At 36.7% G+C, this 22,498-nt stretch overlaps 1 protein-coding gene across 1 annotated transcript; it reads right to left on the bottom strand.

Annotated features, from left to right (window-relative positions):
* Positions 1–545: 545 nt before the first annotated feature.
* TERB2 (telomere repeat binding bouquet formation protein 2) lies at positions 546–22,017 on the bottom strand. The gene is made up of 7 exons (XM_029950521.1): positions 21,809–22,017; positions 21,613–21,694; positions 20,704–20,843; positions 18,463–18,524; positions 14,346–14,431; positions 6,521–6,609; positions 546–959 (listed from the first exon to the last, which is right to left on the bottom strand). The coding sequence occupies exons 1-7, from the start codon at positions 21,870–21,872 to the stop codon at positions 817–819; spliced, it is 666 nt and encodes a 221-aa protein (XP_029806381.1). The 5' UTR covers positions 21,873–22,017; the 3' UTR covers positions 546–816.
* Between the last annotated feature and the right edge of the window lie 481 nt (positions 22,018–22,498).

The following is a 22,498-nucleotide window of genomic DNA, read 5'->3' as shown; positions in this document are numbered from 1 at the left end:
TTTAGAAAATAAGCTGAGCATGTTGGCCTGCTTCTGGTTCCCTTCGTAGATCTACTGTCAATTACATCTGTCACAGACTATAGCATATACCGCTGTGAAGGAGTGAGAAAGCACTGGCTTGGAAAATGAGGAGAGTTGTGTTCTAGTCCTGTTTTGGCAACCAACTAGTCACCTAGGCGAGACATCCTCTCCAGGCCTTCACTTCCTCATTGTTCTCCAAGGTTCTTTCCAGCAATGTGATTCTAAGGTGACCTGAGGTTTCATTTCAGATGATATAACACTCATTTACAGTAAATCCCTGCTGGCACATGTTATCAGGAACTGTCCACACATGAAGTATGAATCATTAAAGTGCTTTACTCCGTATTTTTCAAGCCAAAAACAGTAATTCATAACTTAACAGTAACATTCTAATTTTTTAATTAAAATAAGATGATCAGAATCATATAAGTTAGCATTGAATCTAGAAGAATAGATATAATTAATTGAAAGTTAAAGCCAAAAGAACATCTGGCAGAGAGAGAGAAAAAGACTGAGACTTCTTATAAAGTGTTTCTATGACATTTACTCTATAACAACTGTGTATGCAGGATTTGTGAACATAATATTACAAATTGGGGGGAAAACTCAGCCCAAATGTCAAAACACAAAGCCAAAATGATTCTGAATTTTCTTAAAGACATATTTTGAGAAGGAAAGAGAAAATTCTTACCCATTTCTCTAATCCCCTTGTCCCAAAGGGGAGAGTGTAAAATTATGTACATCTTTGGTAATATCTTATAAAAAATAAATAACTAGATATAAGTATAATTTAGCTTAATGTTTTCTCTTCAATTTGCTTTTTATAGCTGACATGTTAATTTCACTTTGAACATGATATGCCAAATATCCTGAGCTTCCAGGAATAAAGTCATGTAGCTCCCCAAGGAATTTCTTCATGGTATCAATTGATATATAGCCTACAAAATTAAAAAAATATATATAATTAAAATCCTATCATACCATCATACTATATGTTTTTCAATGTCTTTAATTTATTGGAATTAAGATTTCTAAAGAATGTATTTAGAAAGAAGTAAAAAGAAAAAATTATACCAGTGAGAAGATTCTCCATGAAACTTGATAATTATTAGGGAACACCCTTCTTCCCAACTCCCCACCCTTCCCAACCTTCTACCTTCCTGTAAAACACAAATATTTCTGGGTGCCTGGGTGGTTTAATCAGTTAACTGTACAACTTCGGCCCAAGTCATGATTTTGCAGTTCTTGGGCTTGAGCCCTGCACTGGGCTCTGTGGTGACAGCTCAGAGCCTGAAGCCTGCTTTGGATTCTGCCTCTCCCTCCCTCTCTGCCCCTCCCCTGCTCACACTGTCTCTCTCTGTCCCTCAAAAATGAATAAATGTAAAAATAATTAAAAATAAATAAATAAAGCGCAAAGTTTGATTGCCCACTTTGACTACTGAGAGTGTAATGTTCAGGTTGGGAATAAAACATAAAGTACTTAGACCAAAATAACTGGGAAAGGTGTCTGGCTTAGAGTGTAATCACTTAGAACTATCTATCCAACTAGCTACTAACAGCATCAATAGCCCATCTGACCAGCAGAGCAGGGAACACTTTCCTGCCTGGCTAACACTCGGATAACATTCTTTACTAAGAGATTAAGAAAAACCAGTATTACTGCTTAGTCAACAAGGGTTTGGGTGTGAGTAATTTTGATGTCATTAATAATCTGAAATTGATAAAAGTATCAAAAAAATCACTTAGAATGTGGAGAGCTTAAGGACTCAATAACTTGAAGTCATATTACCTTGATAGCAACTGCTTATCTGAGTGATTATATTTTATGTGTAATGTGTTTGTAGTTTATATTAAAACTGAAACCTAACTTAAAAGTAAATACTCTATAAGAAAAACTCTGGTAGAGCTCAAAGATGATTGATTTTAAAATACCACCATCAACATGTGGTACATGTGCATATAATTTGATTGCTTCTAATAATAGATAATAAATTCACAGCTAATAAACTATGAATTCAATAATATAAAACTGAGTAGTGTCTTTAAAGATATTCTAATCATAATCATTTACTTTAGAAAATCTCTTGAAGCACTATTACTATACTCTACATGGTTCAAAACCTTTGCCTAATGACGAGGTTTCTGTGTAAAACTAAACTAGTACAGAAAAATATTAACATTTAGTCAACTGCACATATACACAGTATGTAAAGTTTCTAAAGATATATATAAGGATAGGAATTTTAAAAATAATTATTATATTAGTAAAAATATTCCTGTAATTATAAGAAGGACATTTGTGCATCAGAAATAGATTATTGTAGCAGTTTTGAGGTAGAACTTTAGGCTGAAGTCAACTGACACCCAGTTTATACTAGCTTAGACAAAAAGGGAGTCTACTAGAAAGACACTGCCATATCAACCAAGGAAGGCAGACATACTGCTGGGCCTCAGAAGCAACCAGTCCTCATTGCTGTCTCTCACTGCTATCCAGTTTTTCTCTACATGTTAATTTCATTTTCCTTTCTTAAGGCAAGTTGGCTTTAGTAGAAAATATGGGCCCCCATTGCCCCCAAGTTTTCTATCTTAGAGCTATGGTCACCTGAAGGAGAATGATTTGATTAGCTGCATTCCATGTCAAAAAATCTAGAAAAAGAGCTGTGACTGGCCCAACTCAAATCAGGTAATCATTCCCAAAGCAAATGTTAGAGGTGAGGAGCAAGCTCATATTTTAGAAGATGACTGTTTTTGTGTAACCCAGATGAACTGGGGGGTGGGGGGGAAGAGAGTTCCTAGGAAAGGTATTCTTGGTGGAGGATTCCACAAGTGTCTGTGGTAACCAGCCTCCCAAATGATCCCTATCTCTTAGTGTTCACAATTTGGGTAGTCCCTGGGAGGAGACTCTGTATTTGGGTTGGTCTCTATGACCAACCGCACATGGCAGAAGTGACAGTATGTCACTTCTAAGAGTAGGATGTAAAAAACACAGTGGCTTCTGTCTTGGATAGGCTCTTTTTCCCTCTTGCGGTTCTCACTCTGAGGAAAGCAAGCTACCATGTTGTGAACATCCCTTATGGATAGGCCCACTTGATGAGGAGTTTGCCTTGGGCCAAAAACCAGCAAAGACCCAAGCCAGTCAACAACCACATGAGTGAGCTTTGAAATGTATTTCCCAGTACTTGTTTGAAGTAACTGTAGCCTGGCTAACAACTTGACTGCAACCTTGTGAAAGACTCTGAGACAGAAATATTTAAGATGCTCCTGGATTCCTGGCTCTCAGAAACTATCAAGTAATAAATGTTCATTGTTTTAAGCTGCTAACTTTTGGAGCAATTTGTTACACAGTAATAGATAATTAATATGGTACCTATTATAGGTTCCCAAACCTTTTTTTTAATGTTTATTTATTTTTGAGAGACAGAGCGTGAGCAGGGTAAGGGCAGAGAGAGAAGGAGACACAGAATCTAAAGCAGGTTCCAGGCTCTGAGCTGTCAGTACAGAGCCTGATATGGGGCTCAAACTCACGAATCGTGAGGTCATGACCTGAGCCGAAGTTGAAGTCAGCTGCTTAACTGGCTGAACCACCTACGTGCCCCTCCCAAACTTTTAATTATCAGAACTTTTTAGTTTGAAAATTTTTGCCTGCAAGATATTTACATTTTTTTAAATTAATTATACATGTAGCTATCAATCAGAACTTCTTATCATAAGTGATAACCAGTGATATCAGACTGAAAGGATTTAATTCCAGTCAAAAGCAAACACCAAAAAAATCAGGCCCACCAAAAAAATCACTTGATATTTTATAACACATTTGGCACTATCTGAAGATAATTTTGGTTGTTACAAGTTGGAGCCACTGAGTTCTAGGGCATAGCTCCAAAATTGTATTTTCTGCAAACTAACATCTAATTAGTTCTATTTTAAGAGATCTAACATTCATTGAGCTGAACCCAACCCATTTTAAGAAAGAGAATGAAGTTATAGTCACAGAAATTACTACCATTGCCTAAATTAGAACTGTCACTCACTACATTCAAACAACAAGTTATTCTTTCCTGTACAAGCAGATGGGCATGATTTTAAAAAAGGAAGTACTTGTCATTTTACATCAAAATTAAAGACAAATGCATTATCTCTAAAAATTGAAACTTTCTTGCAAGAAAATGCTATAAAATTTTAACGTAGGGGCCCCTGGATGGCTCAGTCGGAAGAACATGTGACTCTTGATCTTGGGATCATGAATTTGATCCCATGTTGGGTGTAAAGATTACTTAAAATAAAATAATTAATTAATTAAAAAATAAAAATTTAGGGGCGCCTGGGTGGCTCAGTTGGTTGAGCGTCCGGCTTCGGCTCAGGTCATGATCTCATGTTCGAGCCCCGCATCGGGCTCTGTGCTGACAGCTAGCTCAGAGCTTGGAGCCTATCTTCGGATTCTGTGTCTCCCGCTCTCTCTGACCCTCCTCTGCTCACGCTGTCTCTCTCTGTCTCTCAAAAAAAAAAAAAATTTAATGTAGAAATTTAAAGAAAGAAAATAATTAATAAGCAAATTTTTAAAAATCAGAAAATTTTACTATAATTCTACCAATAAAATTAACATAAGACTATCACAAGTTAAAATTTTACTTTAAAAATTCTGACATATGATCATTTTCATTTTTTATTTTTTATTATTTTATTTTTATTTTTTATTTTGGAGAGAGAGAGTGGGGGTGGGGGGAGAGAGAGAGAGAGAGAGAGAGAGAGGGAGGGAGAGAGATTCCTGAGCAGGCACTACACTCAGCGCATAGCCTGACACAGCGCTCGATCCCACGACCCTGGGATCACAGCCTGAGCGGAAGTCAAGAGTCAGATATTCAACTGACTGAGCCACCCAGGCACTGTGACTAATGATTATTTCTACAGTTCTTTTTCAGTTTGTTTTTAATATAGCACTATCATGTCTTTTGAATAGTCAGACAGCAATGAAATATAGAGCAGCACTGTTACATGTCCAAATCTATGATATAGCTGATTTTAACATTTATCACTGATTTTTTAAAATATGTTATCAAACATTGGGTAAATCCAAATGAACATGAGATATTTAGTATCTGGTGATAGAGTTGCCTGAAAAGAAATCAATACCAGTAATATGCCACAGCCATGGTTTAAGGGGTACTTACATTTTATCTGAATATTTAGGCCTAGGGATAAGTCAGGGCAGCAGTCACTACTCCCAAAATTAGAACTTAGGTACATCTACATAGCTCATTGTCCAGTGCAGTCCCCGTTTGCTCCTAAAAGCCCCAGAACTGACTTCTCTGCTATCAAAGCTGGGTGGCAGTTTTCTTTGATATCCCTAAGATTCAGTCTCAACCTATACATTAAAAGTTCTTTTTGGGGTACCTGGGTGGTTCAGTCAGTTAAGTGTCTGACTTCAGCTCAGGTCATGATCTCACAGTCCATGGGTCTGAGCCCCCCGTTGGGCTCTGTGCTGACAGCTCAGAGCCTGGAGCCTGCTTCAGATTCTGTGTCTCCTTCTCTCTCTGCCCCTTGCCCACTCACTCTCCATCTCTCTCTCTCAAAATAAAATAAAGACATTAAAAAAAAATTAAAAGTTCTTTTTTAAAGTGCTTTTCTAAAGGCTAATTTATTACTCAGATGAACAGAAGAAAAAAAAAAACAATGAAACAAATGACTAGACAAAATAGAAAGAAGGAATAATACCATGAGAGAAGACACCTAGGAATTTGTGCACTAGTTGCAAGAGGTAGTTTTGCCACTAGTAAAGAAAGTGTGAGAAAAATACAACTGATTTTTAAAATGAAATTTCAAAAACCTATATTTTTTAAGTTGCTGTGTTTTAAAGACAATTTTTTCTAAAACCTCTATTTAAAAAAAAATGATCAAGGGCCCTGCTGAATACTACCCAAAGTATCTAACTATCCACCTCACTCAGCACTATCCCAATCCCAGAGGCCACTTTTCAACTGGTTCTTTTGGTTCCATCCTTTCATGTCAGCCTTAATAAGCTGTCTTTTCTTTATGTCGGGCACTAGAAAAGCCAAACACAGAGTCCATTGACACCTGAGAACCTCTCTAAATTATATGAAAAATTTGTGTGCTATGTTTGTGTGTGTGTGTGTGTTAGGGAAAGGGGTCTATGTTTCGTCAGATTCTCAAAGGAAACTATGATTAGAGTGGTCCATATAATTTATCTTCCAAATTGGGATGCCTGAGAGTAAAAGACTGATGCCAAGAAACAGGCATAAACTGGGGCTATCTTGTGTAAATGGGGATGTATACTCACACTACCAGTGTTTTAACAGAAAATTTGGAGTCTATCTTTGGGTCAGTTCTACAGATTTATTCAATGTAAATGGTATCTCCTCTTTTAGTATATGTAACAGAAGGGACTCTGCTGACGAGACTAGTATAACAACAGCTTTATTGTACAAAATATCCTTTTGTTTCTTCCCTACTTGGGTTTTCTTTAAATTTTATTTTAAATTACCTGTTACCATGTTGTTCACTGGATAATTCTGAAGAGGGAGGTACATCTGCTTTTCCGTAATTGGAGTCCTTATAAAATGCTCTTCTGTGCTATAAAATGAAACAGACAGAACATCATATTTATATTTGTTTTTTTCCTGAAAACTTATTCCAGGCAATATGTAATCTATTTGTTCTTTTTTAGAAAAAATTTTAACATTTATTTATTTTGAGAGAGAGTGAGTGAGTGCAAGGGAGGGGCAGAGAGAGAGAGAGAGAGTGCAAGGGAGGGGCAGAGAGAGAGAGAGAGAGAGAGAGAATCTCAAGCAGGCTCTGCACAGTCAGTGAGGAGCCTGATGGGGGGCTCAAACCCATGAACTGTGAGATCATAACCTGAGCCAAAATCAAGACTCAGATCAACTGACTGAGCTGCCCATGCATCCCAATAATCTATTTGCTTTTGATCAGACTTCAGTTTTATTGGGTGAAAATGTTAAAGGTGAACTTTTGTGCTTCTAAGTAATATAAGGGCCCATACAGATATTTTCAGTTTTCCTGACCACTTGGCAAAACGTATTTTTATGTAGCAGTCTAAGTCTTTTTTCAATATTCTTAAAAGCATAATAATTCAATAATACTTTATAATTAGCTAAAATACATATATACATATGTAATCTTAAATATGCCAAAAGAAATCATAGTGGGTTCTATTTTAAATAATCACAGCAGTTTTGTCATTCAGTGTTTATATAACTGAAACTCTGTTAACTAGTACTTCAACACTTTAATAAATAAAAAATGATATCTGGGAAAATGATGAAGTATACTAAGATTCTGAAGTAACCTCTAAATTAAAAAGAAAAAAGTTAAATTATTCTGAGTGTGGTTGTATAGTATAATTAATTATATTCTAACTTTTAAGAGCTAAGTAGTTTTCAACCTAAAGATCCTATTTTTTAACTATGCCAAATAATAATGCTTACTATATTTAGACTGCATATAATGACTAGATAATACAATTATAAAAACAAAAACAAAATTATTGATAATTAAAAATTGGGGTCATCCTTATTTTATTATTTTCCTTTAAAATCTAAAATTACAGTTAGTAATAGTAAAAGCTTTATTTTCAATTTGTTTAAAAACTAGATTTTATCAGAACTCTTCTTCATCTTCTTTTTTCATCTGAACTCTTCTAAAAGAAACTACAGCTCACTTAGGATAAGATCCTTCAAATAAAGCAAAGTAGTTTTCCCAAAAGAATCAGAGACTAAAAACGGATAACTTTTATTATTATTTATCAAGGCTCTAAAATTTTTGGCTAAGCAATGAGATGGAGGATGAGAGGGAAAGAAATGGAAGATATATCTAGTAAAAAGGAAGAAGCAATCTTTCAGATTAACAAATTATATGATTGTGTACCCCAAAAAGCCAAGAGAATCAACTGAAATGTTTCTAGAATCTTAAAGATTCCAACTGGGTAGTTATAAGACAAATACTGCCAAATCAATAACTTTCCTGTATAATAGTAAAAACTAATAAAAAATGAAATGAAAAAAACTCATCTGATTCACAGCAGCAACAAAATTCACAAAAATCTAGAATAACCTTAACAAGATATATGTGATTCTATATGTAGAAAAATAGGAAAGTTTACTGAGATATAGGAAAGAAAAATAGGGATGTCTGGGTGGCTTAGTTGGTTAAGCGTCCAACTTTGGCTCTGGTCAGGATCTCGCGAGCCCTGCATTGGACTCTGTCCTGACAGTTGGGAGCCTGGAGCCTGCTTCAGATTCTTTGTCTCCTGCTCTCTCTGACCCTCCCCTGCTCAGGCTCTGTCTCTCTGTCAAAAGTAAATAAACAAAAAAAATTTTTTTAAGAAAAGTAAAATAAAGAAAAACAGAAAACATTCTCCTGGATAGGAATACTGAAAGTTATAAAGACATCAGTTCTTTAGTTCTTCTCAAATTTAACTTTAACACAATTCTCAGTAAAATCACAAAGGGATTTTAGAGGTTAAGAAAAACTAATTCTAAAATTTACCTGAACAACAACATATTAGAAAATCTAATAGGAGACAGACCAAATTTATAATAGAATGAAAAAAAATACCTAGCATTAATCTTAAAAGACATAAAGATTTATATGAAGAAAATATGAAAAATGTTCCTTAAGGGCCACAAAAGAAAATTTAAGCAAGTTGGGGGGGGGGGATATGCCATTTTCTCAGGAAGATTTGGTATCAAAGATAGTCTCCCTAAATTAATCTACAACTTTTTTTGGAATGTCACAAAAAATAGTAATTTTTAAAAATGTTAATAAGGTGGTTCTAAATTTCAGGTAGAAAAATATACCAGAAAGAATAGCTAACCGGGGCGCCTGGATGGCTCAGTTGGTTAAGCCTCTGACTTCGGCTCAGGTCGGATCTCATGTTCGTAGGTTCGAGCCCCGTGTCAGGCTCTGTGCTGACAGCTAGCTCAGAGCCTGGAGCTTGCTTCCGGTTCTGTGTCTCCTTCTCTCTCTGCCCCTCCCCCTCTCATGCTCTGTCTCTCTCTATCAAAAATAAATAAAACATTTTAAAAAATCTTAAAAAAAAAAAGAATAGCTAAGAACTAGGTAAAAACTAAGCACAAATAAACTATGAATTTAATTATAAAAAATAAAATAAAAATAAAAGTCTTCCTGAAAAGAAAAAGAATAACTAAGAAAATTTGAAAAAGAGTAAAGAAGAGAAACTAGCACTAGATATTAAATCATATTGTAGATAACTAAAACAGAGTGGTGCTGTTGTATGACAAATGAATGGAATATAAAAATATAAAATCCAGAAATAGACCCAAATACTTACAGGGATCTAACCTATAGTAAAGGTGGCATTTTAAGACAGTGAGGTCAAAGATGAATTATTTAATCAATAGCCACAAGTAGGGTAGCTACCTACAGGAAAAAAAGAAAAAGAAAGTACATCCCTACCTCACATCTTATGTCAAGATGTATTCCAAATGTGCCACAGATTTAAATTGGAAGATAAAGACGTCATTAAGAAGAAACCATAGCAAAAATTAATGATGATAATAATCTTACAAGTAGGAAGAGTTTCCTAAGTACAACACAAAACCCAAAAAGCCATAAGAAAATGTTAATAAGCATGAATATATACAGTAAAACATTTCTGCATGACAAAAACCTAACTTTTTTTAATGTTTATTTTTGAGAGACAGAGAGAGCGAGAGCAGGGGAGAGGTAGAGAGAGAAGGAGACAGAAGATAGGAAGTGGGCTCTGTGCTGACAGCACAGATCCCAGTGCAGGCCTTGAACCACAAACCATGAGCTCATGACCCGAGCTGAAGCTGGAGGCTTAACCAACTGAGCCACCCAGGCACCCTCAAAACTTAACATTTTGAAGTCAAAAGACAGGGACGCCTGGGTGGCTTAGTAGTTTAAGTGTCCAGCTCTTGGTTTTAGCCCAGGTCCTGATCTCACAGCTTTGTGGTTGACTTCAGAGCTTTGTGGGTTCTAGCCCCAAGTTGGGCTCTGTGCTGTGCAGAGTCTGCTTGGGATTCTCACTCTCTGTCTCTCTCTGCCCCTCCCACCTGCACTGTCTCTGTCTCTCTCAAATAAATAAATATATAAAAAAATAAAGTCAAAATACAGTAGGCTATCTTATCAAAAAATAAAAACAAAACTTAACCGATAGAAAAACGATAGGATATGAAGGATATGAACAAACAGCTCACAGAAAAGGAGATACGAGTGATTTTCAAATATCTGAAGATACCCAGCCTCATTCATAATAATAGCAATTCAAACAAAACAGGAGTGAGATACCATTTTATACCTATTAGATTGGCAAAGACCAAAATATATGATAGCACACTGTGTTGGGGAAGGTGCAGGTGAAAGAAAGGTGACTAACTATCCCAGTTTACTCTGGATTGAGGGGTTGTTCAGAACACAGAGCTTTTCAGTGTTAAAACCAAGACAGTCCTTAGCAAACCTGGATGTTTGTTTGCCCTTCCTGGAAAAGGCACTTTTATGTACAACCAGTAGGAGCATAAATTGGCTTAACCTATATGGAGAGCAATTTGATATGACCTATCAAGGATACAAATCTGTATGCCTTTTGACCTACAACTCACCTCCTAAGAATTACCCTATAGATACTTGCGCACGTACGAAATGACATTGCAAGATCATTCACTGAGGCACCATTTTTAACAGCAAACTAGAAATGACTTAACAGTCCAGTGAAATAAGGGACTAGTTAAACAAATTATGGTAAATGCATTCTGTGGAACAGTACACAGTACAAAAATGAAAAAGTTCTTTATGTAATAATATGGAATGATTTCCAAGGTAAAAGTATTGAATGAAAAAAGGCAAGGGACTGAACAGTGCTTATAATCTATCACTATTTGTGAGAAAAAGGAGAAATGAAGATATTTATGTTAATTTGCTAGTATATGCACATACAAGAAACTGATAATATTGGTGGCTTCTGAGATGGCAACTGGCTTGCTAGGGACCAGTATTTTCACAGTGTCCCCTTTCGTATGTATTGGATTTTGATAATTAAAATTTGAAAATAGAGTAATACATAGGCATGAAGAACTGAGGAAAATATTTTTTAAAGGAGAATAATCAGTTTGTGACTTGCCTTGTTAGGTATTAAGACACATAAATAAGGGCACCTGGGTAGCTCAGTCAGGTAAGTGTCCGACTTCGGCTCAGGTTATGCTCTCACAACTTCTGAGTTCGAGCCCTGCCTCAGGCTCTGTGCCTGACGGCTCAAAGCCTGGAGCCTGCTTCAGATTCTGTCTCTCTCACGCTCTCTCTCTCTCTCTCTCTCTCTCTCTCTCAAAAATAAACAAACATTTAAAAAAAGACATAAATAAAGTTATATAATTTAAAATATTATATTGATAGAGAGATCCACAGATTAATGGAATAAAGCAGTCTAAAAATAGATCTCCATATATATAAAAACAACCTATGGCAAAGGGAAACTACCCATCAATTGGAAATAGATTTATTATTCAAAACACCGGTGGAAATTTATTATTTGTAAAACAAAATCAATTTAGATCTCCTATTACCATACACCAAAATAAATATCCTCAGAATTTAAAACTGATTTTATGTCTGAATGGGCAAGAACTTTTCTTAACATAAAAGCAACAGAAGAAATTTTAAAGGAAAAAAGTCATCAGTTTAATGACGTAAGAATTTAAACTTGTATCTCTAAAATAGTATAAACCAGACAACAAACTGAGGATATAATGTGACAAGTTGGCAAAAGGATAATATAGTGATTATATAAAGTTGTCAGACAAGTTGATAAGAAAAACAAAGAGACCGCCCATACACACAAAAGGGAGAAAGAATAAAAACTAACCACAGAAAAGGAAATATAAAATACTAATAAACAGATTCAAAAAGGTTCAAAGCTATTAGTAATCAAAGAAAAATACAAATTAAAACAAGATGTATTTGTACAAACTTAGCAAGAAATGTACTAATGTTGGTGGCGGTTATCTCCAAGGGTTGTTTATAATTTAAATTTTCTTTATTTACTATTTTGACAAATCACATGTATTAAGCTTATAATAGAATAATTAAATTCATGCAATTTTCAGAAAATTTGGGGAACATACTGAGAAGTGAAAATAGCATAGTGATTATGAGTTTGGATTCTGGATCAGCTAGACTTAGCTTCAAATTCAATTTCACTGTGTAAGTAGTGTTGGATGACGTTTAGCTCTCTGAACCTGTTCCCTCAATTGTGAAATGAGACTAATAGTATTTATCTATCTTACAAGGTTATAAGAATCAGATGAACTGATTAGCTCACAAGTGTCTTGTATTTAGTAAGTGTTTAATAACAGGTTCGTCACTAAGTGTTCAATATCACTAGTAGTATGCCAACAAAATAAATGCTTTCTGAGTAGGTTCAAAGAATATTTTATCTATGTTCATACTGCACCCTCTGGTGTTTGCACAAAGAAAAGGCTCTATGCTGCATACCTACCTAAGGTATCTATTCATATCCTTTGTCTATTGTTATTGTTATTGGATTGGACATATTTTCCCCAGATCTGTAAGCCCCCTTTGTATCTTAAAGAAACTAGTTTTTGTCAGACGCTTTTGCCCAGTGTATAGTTTTCTTTTAACTTGGTTTATGGGTTTTTTGTTTGTTTGTTTGTTTTTTGCCACATACACGTTTAAAACACCTGTGGTGGTCATACTTAGTCTTTTTCTTTATGTCTTCTGTGTTTTGCAGGACAACCATATCTTAAAGAATTTATGCATCTGATATCTTTTCAAGTCAATTCAAGTTACTTTTTATTTTGTATTTCCCAGCCTTCTCTTACAAGGTCACTTAGGATAACTATTCTTTCCTCTATTAATCACTTAAGAATATCTTCATGGTCTTACCTCCTCTATTTTTATTTGTTTGCCTTTCTTTACCAGTTTCTTATCTCAAAAAGCATAACAAGTAAACTCACAGGAGTGCTAAACACAGAGATACCAAGGCTTAAAATATTGATTCTCAAACTTAAGTGGTAGAATATCTAGAAATCATAGGACATGAAACAATGGTTTACTAAACTTAAATAAATATGTAACTTTGTGTAAATTAGATAACTAACTTCAAATTATAACAGACCAAATAGTAGGTACAAAAGGTATAAGAGGGGCGCCTGGGTGGCTCAGTCGGTTGGGTGTCCGACTTCGGCTCAGGTTCACAGTTCATGGGTTCAGGCCCCGCATCGGGGTCTGTGCTGACAGCTCAGAGCCTGGAGCCGGCTTCTGATTCTGTGTCTCCCTCTTTCTCTCTGCCCCTCCCTGCTCATGATCTGTCTCTGTCTCTCAAAAATAAATAAATGTTAAAAAATTAAAAACAAACAAAAAAAAAGGTATAAGAAAAAATTATGGAAGAAAACCTAAAATTTAAAGAACTATATAAAGTAAACTCATTAATTTTTATATTGAAGAGAAACAGCTACTATTGGATATTTTTATTTTAGCAACTAAATACCAGAACTTTGCAAAGCCAATACTCCTTGTGAGTATTTGAAAGCCATGGAACTTGAAAATATGGAATTATGACTAGATAATGAATAAGACTGAAACAAAGGGGGCCTCTCACCGATTGGTTCTAACACAATGGCATGTCCATGATTGTCTGTCTTTTTAATTTCTTAAACCAAAGTGACCACATTACAAATAATCACTTAGAAATTCCAATTCTAATAAAATTAATGCTAATATTTAGTATATTTCCTTATTTAATAAATATTTAAAAAGTAATATAACAGTACTCATATATAAATTCTTGTTTCTTTTTTGCAAGGATAGTCTAACATAGTGGTTGGCTCTGGAATTTGACTGACCCAGTTCAAATTCAACTTCTCCCTACTGAATAATAAAAGTTTGTATGGCTTTGGGCAAATTAATCTATCTAACTGTAGATTTATTTTTCTGTAAAATAGCAATGTCAATAATGATAGTATCGATCTTTTAAGACAATGGTGAAAATTAGAGGCACCTGGGTGGCTCAGTAGGTTAAGCATCTGACTTCGGCTAAAGTCATGATCTCCCAGATCATGGGTTTGAGCCCCATATAGGGCTCTGTGCCAACAGCTCAAAGCCTGGAATCTGCTTCAGATTCTGTGTCTCCCTCTCTCTCTGCCCTTCCCCCGCACATGATCTGTCTCTATCTCTCAAAAATAAATAAATGTTAAATAAATTAAAAGAAGACAGTGAAAATTAAATGAGATAAACACAGTCAGCGCTCAAAGATGCCTACATGGAATTGCATATCAATGAAATGATGAATTCAATACCTTTTGGATAGTTCTTTTTTGTGATCTGTTGCTAGGTCACTGCCTTCCCTAAGGGTCTTTATTTCCTTTGGTGTTACTTCATCATGCTGTGGATAGTAAAAGAAACAATATATTTGCTTAATATTCCACTAGGAAATTTCTATGTTTAGGTCACAAATCCACTTCAAACAACAAGATAACTAACATTCCTCAAATTACTTACCAGATTTATGTTGTTATTGCCATTTGATGAAGTACCTTCTTATATATTTTATGGTTACTTTATTATAATTGCCCAATATTCAATATCAATCAATATTTTGAAAGAACAAAGTCACTTATCATAGAATCATAGAATTTTTAGAGCCAGTCATCAATACAGGCATGTTCTACTAATTTTTTCGTAGAAAAAATATTGGATTGGGTTGGAGTTGAGAAAATGTGGTTCCATTCTGCTAATATCTAGTATGTGAGCTAAAACAGGGTTTTACCTTCTCTTTACCTCCAGTCTCTGATTTCTAACACTGAATGATTAAATTAATGGACTTTAAAACTTTTTAGCTCTAAAGTTCTGGCTTACTCAATAATAATTGTCAGATAACAACCATTCTGTCACTACTCGCATCCCTGAAAACACTATGACAAGCCAAGGGTTGGATATTTTGGTCCTTAGTACCAAATAGCCAAATATACTAAAATAAGTATTGTTTTCAGATAATGACAGCTTGGGGGAAGAAACATATTAATAAAAGGAATACTAAACATATAAGTTAATTGCTTGGCTTCAGAAACATAAAGATGTTTTTAAAAATTCCAAACATTGAAAAGTTAAATAATACATTAAGTACTATGTACGTTTCACCTAAATTCACAAAATGTTAACATTTTTTTAATGTTTTTTTTGAGAGAGAGAGAGAGAAAGAATAATCAGGAGAGGGGCAGAGAGAGAGGGAGACACAATCTGAAGCAGGCTACAGGCTCTGAGCTGTCAGCACAGAGCCCGATGCGGGGCTTGAACCTACAAGCTGTGAGATCAAGACTTGAACCAAAGTCAGATACTTAACCGACTGAGCCACCCAGGCTCCCCACTCCCCACTCCTTTTTAAAAATTTTTAATGGTTTTTTTTTTTTTTTGAGAGAGAGGGCGAGAAAGAGAGAGAGAGAGAAAGCATTAACATTTTTATTACTCTGCATGCCTTCTCTCATTTTTTATTTTTGATGGACCATTTTAAAATACTTGCAAATATTATGGCATTTCACTCCTTAATCTTAGCACGCATTTTCTTTTTTCTTTTTTAATGTTTATTTATTTTTTGAGAGAGAGAGAGAGAGCACAAGCATAGGAGGGCCCGAGAGAAGGGGACAGAATCCAAAGTGGGCTCTGTGCTGATAGAAATGAGCCCAATGTGGGGCTTGAACTTATGAACTGTGAGATCATGACCTGAGCCAAAGTCTGACGACTGAGCCACCCAGGTGCCCCTAGCTTGTCTTGTGTTTAAAAAGCATTCTTTTATTTTTATAATACCACCACGACAATTAAGAAAATTAACATTAATTCAATATCACCTACAAGTCCATATTTAAATTTTCCTGATTATATCAAAATGTCTTTTTTACTTTTACTTTTAAAAGTATCCCGAATCAGGGTAGCCTGGGTGGCTCAGTTGGTTATGCTTACAACTCTAGCTTTCACCTCAGGTCATGATCTCAAGGTTTGTCAGTTGGAGCCCTGAGTCATGCTCTGCACTAACAGTGCGAAGGTTGCTCGGGATTCTCTCTCTCTCCCTCTGCTCCTCCCCTACTTATGTTCACTCTCTCTCAAAATAAACAAATAAACTTTTATTAAAAAATATATCCAAGGGGCTCCTGGGTGGCTCATTCGGTTAGGTGTCCAACTTCAGCTCAGGCCATCGTCTCCCAGTTTGTGAGTTTGAGCCCCAAATCATGTGCTGACAGCTCAGAGCCTGGAGCCTGCTTTGCATTCTGTGTCTCCCTCTTTCTCTGCTCTTTCCCTATTCATGTTCTGTCTCTCTTTCTCTCAAAAAAAATATTAAAAAAAATATTTGAAATATATCCAGAATCCAATCAAGGTTTACACATCACATTTGGTTGTTATATCTCTTGATCTAGAACACTGTTCTTGCTTTTTTATTTTTTATGATATTGTTTTAAAAAGAGTCTAAGCCAGTTAGTTACTTTGTGACATGTTTCACATTCTGAAATTCTCTGAGTGTTTACTCATCATTAGAGTAGGGTTAATTAGGTTAAACATTTTGAATAATAACACTATATAGAGAATATTGCACACTTTATTATATCACATGAAGCTGAACATAAGGAAGGTTATTCCAATATTGATGATGCTAAATTTGACCAGTTGGTTAAGATGATATCTGTCAGATCTCTCCATTGTGAAGGCATATTGCTTACCTTTGTAACTAATAAGTAATCTGTGGAGTGATAATTTCAGATCATGGTTTTAACATCCATTAATGACCCTGCCTAAATCAATTATTTTATTGAGGGTGGTAAAATGGGGATTTTCTGTTCTACCAATGTTTCTATATTTAAGTTTTTTAAAGTTTTATTTATTTATTTTTGAGAGCGACAGAGACAGTACAAGCAAGGGAGGGGCAAAGAGAGGAGGGAGAGAGAATCTCAAACAGGCTCTGTGCTGCCAGTGTGGAGCCAGATATGAGGTTCGAACCCATGAACCTTGAGATCATGACCTAAACCGAAACCAGCAGTCAGTGGCTCAACAAACTGAGCCACCAGGTGTCGTAACCCGATGGCCGGCCGGGCCTGTCGTCCCGGCGATGGGCGGTACCTGTTTCGTCCACCCCCACCGGCAGGGCGGAGAACCGTCGCGGGTCCTTCTCCTGAGGGAGGGAGAGAAAAAAGGGGGCAGGAGAGGGAGACGCAGAGAGTAAAGACAGAACTCACGGTTCTCCAATCAGGCGAAAGAGAGCCGTTTATTCAAAGAACTGTTCTTTATATAGTCTTCAGGGGGGGGAAACAAGGCAAGCTGACCTAGGCAGGCTACAGAGTCAAATGCATATCAAAGAAGCGCCCCGACTTTGCCTCAGCAATCTTGGGGGATGGAGAACTAACACTGAATACGGTTTTGATCTTTTGTGTGCCTTGGCCACTCACGTCTAGCTCAGCAAGACAGTTGCCAAAGTTATTTTGACCAGGAAATGGCAATCTCCAGCCTCCAGATGCAAATCTTGTTTATTGGCTCACTCAACGGAGTGATAATCCTTGCCTGAGGCAGACAGAAAACTTGGCGGCCCTCGACAACCAGGCACCCCTATAGTTATTAGTTGCTATTTTATAAGGAAAGTTTTCCTTATCTCATGTTTCCTTTCCTTCCTTCCTTCCATCACTCCTTCCTACCTTTCTTTTTTCCTCTTCCCACCTCTGCTCTTCCTTCTCTTCCTTTTTCCTTTCCTTATTCCTTTAGAGCATTACTACTGAATCATGGATTCTTTTAAATTTAATTCATTACTGTCATTCTTTCTGATGCTCAAATTATCCCAGATTTGGCTATTGCATAATGATTTTGAACTAAGTCAAAAGCACAGGCAAATTTGAAGCAGAATACCAAGGCTATAAGGCAGTCAATTTTCAGTATTGTACACATTTATTGAGGGGTGTTATTGAAAATATTTAACAAATAACACAACAGAGAGATTAGTAAATCAGAATCTATGCTGGCAATAAGGGTGCCTAGCTGGCTCAGTCAGTGGAGTGTGCCACTCTTGATCTTGTGAGTTCAAGCTCTGTGTTGGGTGTAGAGATTACTTTAAAGAATAAAATAAAATCTTTAAAAAAAATGTATCCTGGCCATAAAAAACTGGGTAAGTACTGTGCACCTATTACTCCCTTAATATTAGTGACAGAAGCACATTTTCAAGTTTTTTACACGAATAATTCAATAAAAATTTCTCAATTTCATCAATGTATTAGTGTAAAAACAATGTCAGACTAGATTATGTTCAATAAAAGCATGTCCTTTAAATTTCATGATTTGGATCACTGGTGTTAATATGTCACAAGTAAATATTTTTAAGATTACATTGCTTTCAAAAATTTTTCAAGCTGTAGATTCTAACCAAATACCTTAATGTACCCTTACCTTCTCTATCAGAAAATGTTCATCTTGTTCCCAAATAAAATTACCAAGTTTTCTTCTTATATCTGTGGTAAGAAAGACAAATCCAATACTATTTTTAAAAGTAACTTTGTAGGATTTTCTGAAGTTTACTTGAAGTCTGAAATTTCTAACCTACCATTATTTCACTTGCATCAAACTCACCTAAGATAGTTGTTTAAAATGAAGATTCCTATTGGATCAGATGATTGAGGAGGAGTTCAGGAATTTGCATTTCTAACAAACTCCCCAGATAATTCCAAAGCATTATAAGAATCATTATTGTAAACTTTTTGTGCTGGGGTATATGTCTTCATTAGATATCTGTATTTTTAGGATAACCATTAATAAAGAAGACAATCTCCAGTCAAAATAAAAGGTATAAAATTCCTAAATTTGCAGGTATAGACACTCAAGAATTCAATAATTTGGTAAAAGAGGAATGGAAGAGAAACATGTCTAGGGGACATAGTAGTACAAGAATTCCAGCAATGCTCAGCATGTCAAGGGACTAGGTCATCATTCTTGTGTGTGTATGTGTGTGTGTGTGTGTTTTAAAAGTTTATTTATTTGAAGGGGGGAGGGGCAGAGAAAAAGGAAGAGAGAGAGAATCCTAAGAGAAGCCCGGCACAGTGCTTGATTCCAGTTTATGGAACCATAACTGTGAGATCATGACTTGAGTCGAAGCCAAGAGTTGGATGCTCTTGATATATGTGTGTCTGTCCTTAGAAAGACAGACAGAACAAAGTCCCAGTGAACAGAGTATTTAAAACAAAAAACAAACAAACCAAGAAAACTTGAAAAAGATTTCTATAGGAGAACCTTAGAAACCCCGATGATTGGATTCCTTCCACGGTTGATGTCCTTGCAAGAGCTAGTTATAACAACAAATTGTTTCAAGTAGTTATACAAATAAATTAATGACTGGGTATGGAACTAATTTATTCAAAAACTGTGCCAATCAGTGAATTCCCACCTTCAAGGGACTTATAGAATGGCTATCTGACCTGATTTTAAATTATTACTCCTGTCTTTGAATTTAGCATCTTGTATTAAAATATATTTAAATTAAAGAAAATCTGTTTTCAGTGAAAAATGCTCCTTTTTAAGAATTAAAAGTATACATTATATCTACCTAGACCACTACTGTCTAGAAGTTTGAGATGCAAATGAGAACCACATATTAATTTTTAAGTTTTCTACTATAAATAAGAAATGAATAAAAATAGATGAAATTTATAGGTGAAATTAATTTTAAGAATGTATTTATTTAACCTAATGTATCTAAAATATTATCATTTCTATATATAACCAATATAAAAATTACTGAGATATTTACAATCTTTGAAGGCTAAAGGGCTAAATCTTTGAAATCCAGAGTTTATTTTACACTCATAGTACATCTCAATTTGGACATTTCAATATGGTACCCATATATATCCAGTACAGTGGCTACTATATTGGACAACATAGGTCTAGAGGGATGTTACCTTTTTGTCCTCAAATGGGCTACTAAGAAACTTTTGAGATCATTAAGATTGATGACCTAGGGGCACTTGGGTGGCTCAGTCAGTTAAGGATCCAACTCTTGGTTTTGGTTCAGGTGGTGATCCTGTGGTTCGTGAGTTGGAACCCTGCATCTGGTTCTGCACGGGCAACACAAAACTTGCTTGGGGTTCTCTCTCTCTCTGCCCCTCCCCTACTAGTGCTTTCTCTGTCTCTCTCAAATAAATAAATAAACTTAAAAAATATGTATAAAGAACAATAAAACATCGGTTTATTGTTAGAATGAATCTTAAAATTTCAGAATAATAATGGAGAGATTCAAAACTAGCAAACATTTTTTAAATGCTCACATGTCAGACTACTTAATATATTATTTCATTTTATCCTCAAAACAACTTGCTGAAGTTCACAAAACTAGTGAAGTATTGGGTCCTCTCTGGTGAGTACTGTGAGGGCAAGACCTGCTTTTTGTCTTTTTCTCCACTGAATCCCCAGCATCTGGGTTGAAACCTGACATATAGTAGGAGTTTAGTGAATGTGTGAATGAACAATAAACAAACAAAGCTAGAATATACACCCAAGGAAATGTGATCCCAAGTTCATGCTTCTCCACTTACATTAAATGATACAAACACAAAAATCTCTGAGAACAAAGATCAGTAAGTTGGGTGGCCTAGCTGCGTTTGGCTAACAGAGATGGGATGAATGATCTTTGCTAACCTTTTTGCAGGCATGCAGGAGGAAGAATGAAATGACCTAAAGCCACCGAGTTTTTTATTTCAGCATTAGCTACTGCAGAGAGATAGTAGGCGTGAAAAACTGTAGCATTATCCTCTATGTAATCAAGGCTCTGATATATTCTAGGAGAAAGAAAGGGAAATATCTTAGGTTATAAAATAAAGAAGAATGTATTCAACCTTTCAAAAGAAAGAATAAATGAGTGAAGGTAGGGATAGTCATCTGTAGGCAATCAGGACACTGGGGAAGAAGAGAGTGGGGAGGGGGGCCAGCCAGGGTGGTGATCAGACCTCTGCTTTGTAAACCGAGCGGAACAGCATGGGGAGTGGGTGTCGCAGGTGGGCAGATTGGGGGCAGAGCAACCTGTCTGAACGGTACTGTTACACTCCGTGCCAGAGGTAATGAGGGTGTGTGCGAAGGTAGTAGCAGTGAGTACCAAGCACAATTACAGGGGTAGTGACCCATGTCCTTTGGTGGTTGGCCACTGACTGATCAATGGGGGTGGGGCTATTATTTCCAAGAAACCCCTATGGTTTTAAGTTTGAGGGCATAGGACATGGTGCAGGTGTGAGGGGGACAGTCAGGAGGTTTGGTTTAAACATATTAAATATGACGATGATGGGTCTTCAAGGCACCACGTAGACTTGTGGGAGAGACAGCTTGGAAACACAACGCTGGAACTCGGGCAGACTCGTGCACTAAGCAGGAGGCCATGTCGGTGTGGCAGAAAGGAGAAAGGAAAGGTCATTTGTATCCCTCCGCCTGTCCCATCTAGGGCTGAAAACTGCTCGTTTCCTGTTTATCCCTGTTATCAATATTTATTAGGGGACTGCAACTCCAGCTCCTGAGTCATCATGACCCAAGAGGCACTGCCCGGTGGCCTTCAGGTACCTCAGAGTGTCTGGGTGGGAGGCATCACTGCTGAACAAGAAGTCGGCGGCGCTTGGGTCACTGATGGAGCCCCCTTCGGCCACTGTGGAGGTAAGAGCACAAGGTGAGCCTAGCAAGGACCCTGGGACCAAAGCACCGGAGAGGGAAGGGATGCTCTGTTCACCACCTCACCCACTGCTTCCGCCCAACTGCCTACCCCAGAACTGCCTTAGTTCTCCGCGGACGCTGCGGCAGAACCAACCCCTCTGCCCTTGAAACATGGCGTCTGGCTGCTTTCCGGGACGTGGGGGAGGGGGCCGTAGCGGAGATCGCTGGTTGGTCCGAGTGCGAAGCCAAGCTCAATGATTGGTTCTCAGAGAAATGGGCGGGAAAAGCCTGAGGCTAGAGGTTGAGGAGTCCGGTCACAACGCGAGAGCCGGTCAGCCCTGGGGTGGTGAGGCGACCGCTCGGCTTTCCCCGATACTGCGATACTGCGGAGAACGCTCTGTCACGTTGGTGAGCTTTAAGCCCTCAGTATTCAAGCTGTTGTGCTATCGTTACAGGCATGGGCACAGGTTCTGTGGCATCAAGTATTATTTTGCAACAAGACTCATTTTATCATTTAATTTATAAGTGTTTCAGTTGGAATCTCTAAAAGATAAGGAGTTTCAAAAGAGCAAAACTGCAATACCATTATCCCACTTAAAAATAATAATTCTTTAATATTGTCAAATTTCACCAGTGCTGACATTTACGGTTTTTTCAAAACTGTGTTTTTCTTTTACGGTTTGCACTACCACCACTGCCTTTCACCCCCTTGCATCAGTTTTGATAAGCTCTATTTTTCTGGTGTCAGGTCCAATAAATCTAAACTTCCAAAAATATTTATATAAACCCCAAAAAACAT

The sequence above is a fragment of the Suricata suricatta genome, chromosome 9, assembly GCF_006229205.1.
Source record: "Suricata suricatta isolate VVHF042 chromosome 9, meerkat_22Aug2017_6uvM2_HiC, whole genome shotgun sequence".
In the NCBI taxonomy this organism is placed as follows: domain Eukaryota; kingdom Metazoa; phylum Chordata; class Mammalia; order Carnivora; family Herpestidae; genus Suricata; species Suricata suricatta.
This window is presented reverse-complemented; position numbering and strand designations above follow the sequence as displayed.

Coding starts and splice junctions, on each gene's coding strand:
- TERB2 (XM_029950521.1), bottom strand. CDS start 21,872: ATGTTTCAAGGGCAGAGGGGTTGGTTCTGCCGCAGCGTCCGCGGAGAA. Junction 20,844..21,612: donor TCCCACCCAGACACTCTGAG/GTACCTGAAGGC, acceptor TCTTTCTCCTAG/AATATATCAGAGCCTTGATT. Junction 960..6,520: donor AGTGAACAACATGGTAACAG/GTAATTTAAAAT, acceptor TTAATTTTGTAG/GCTATATATCAATTGATACC.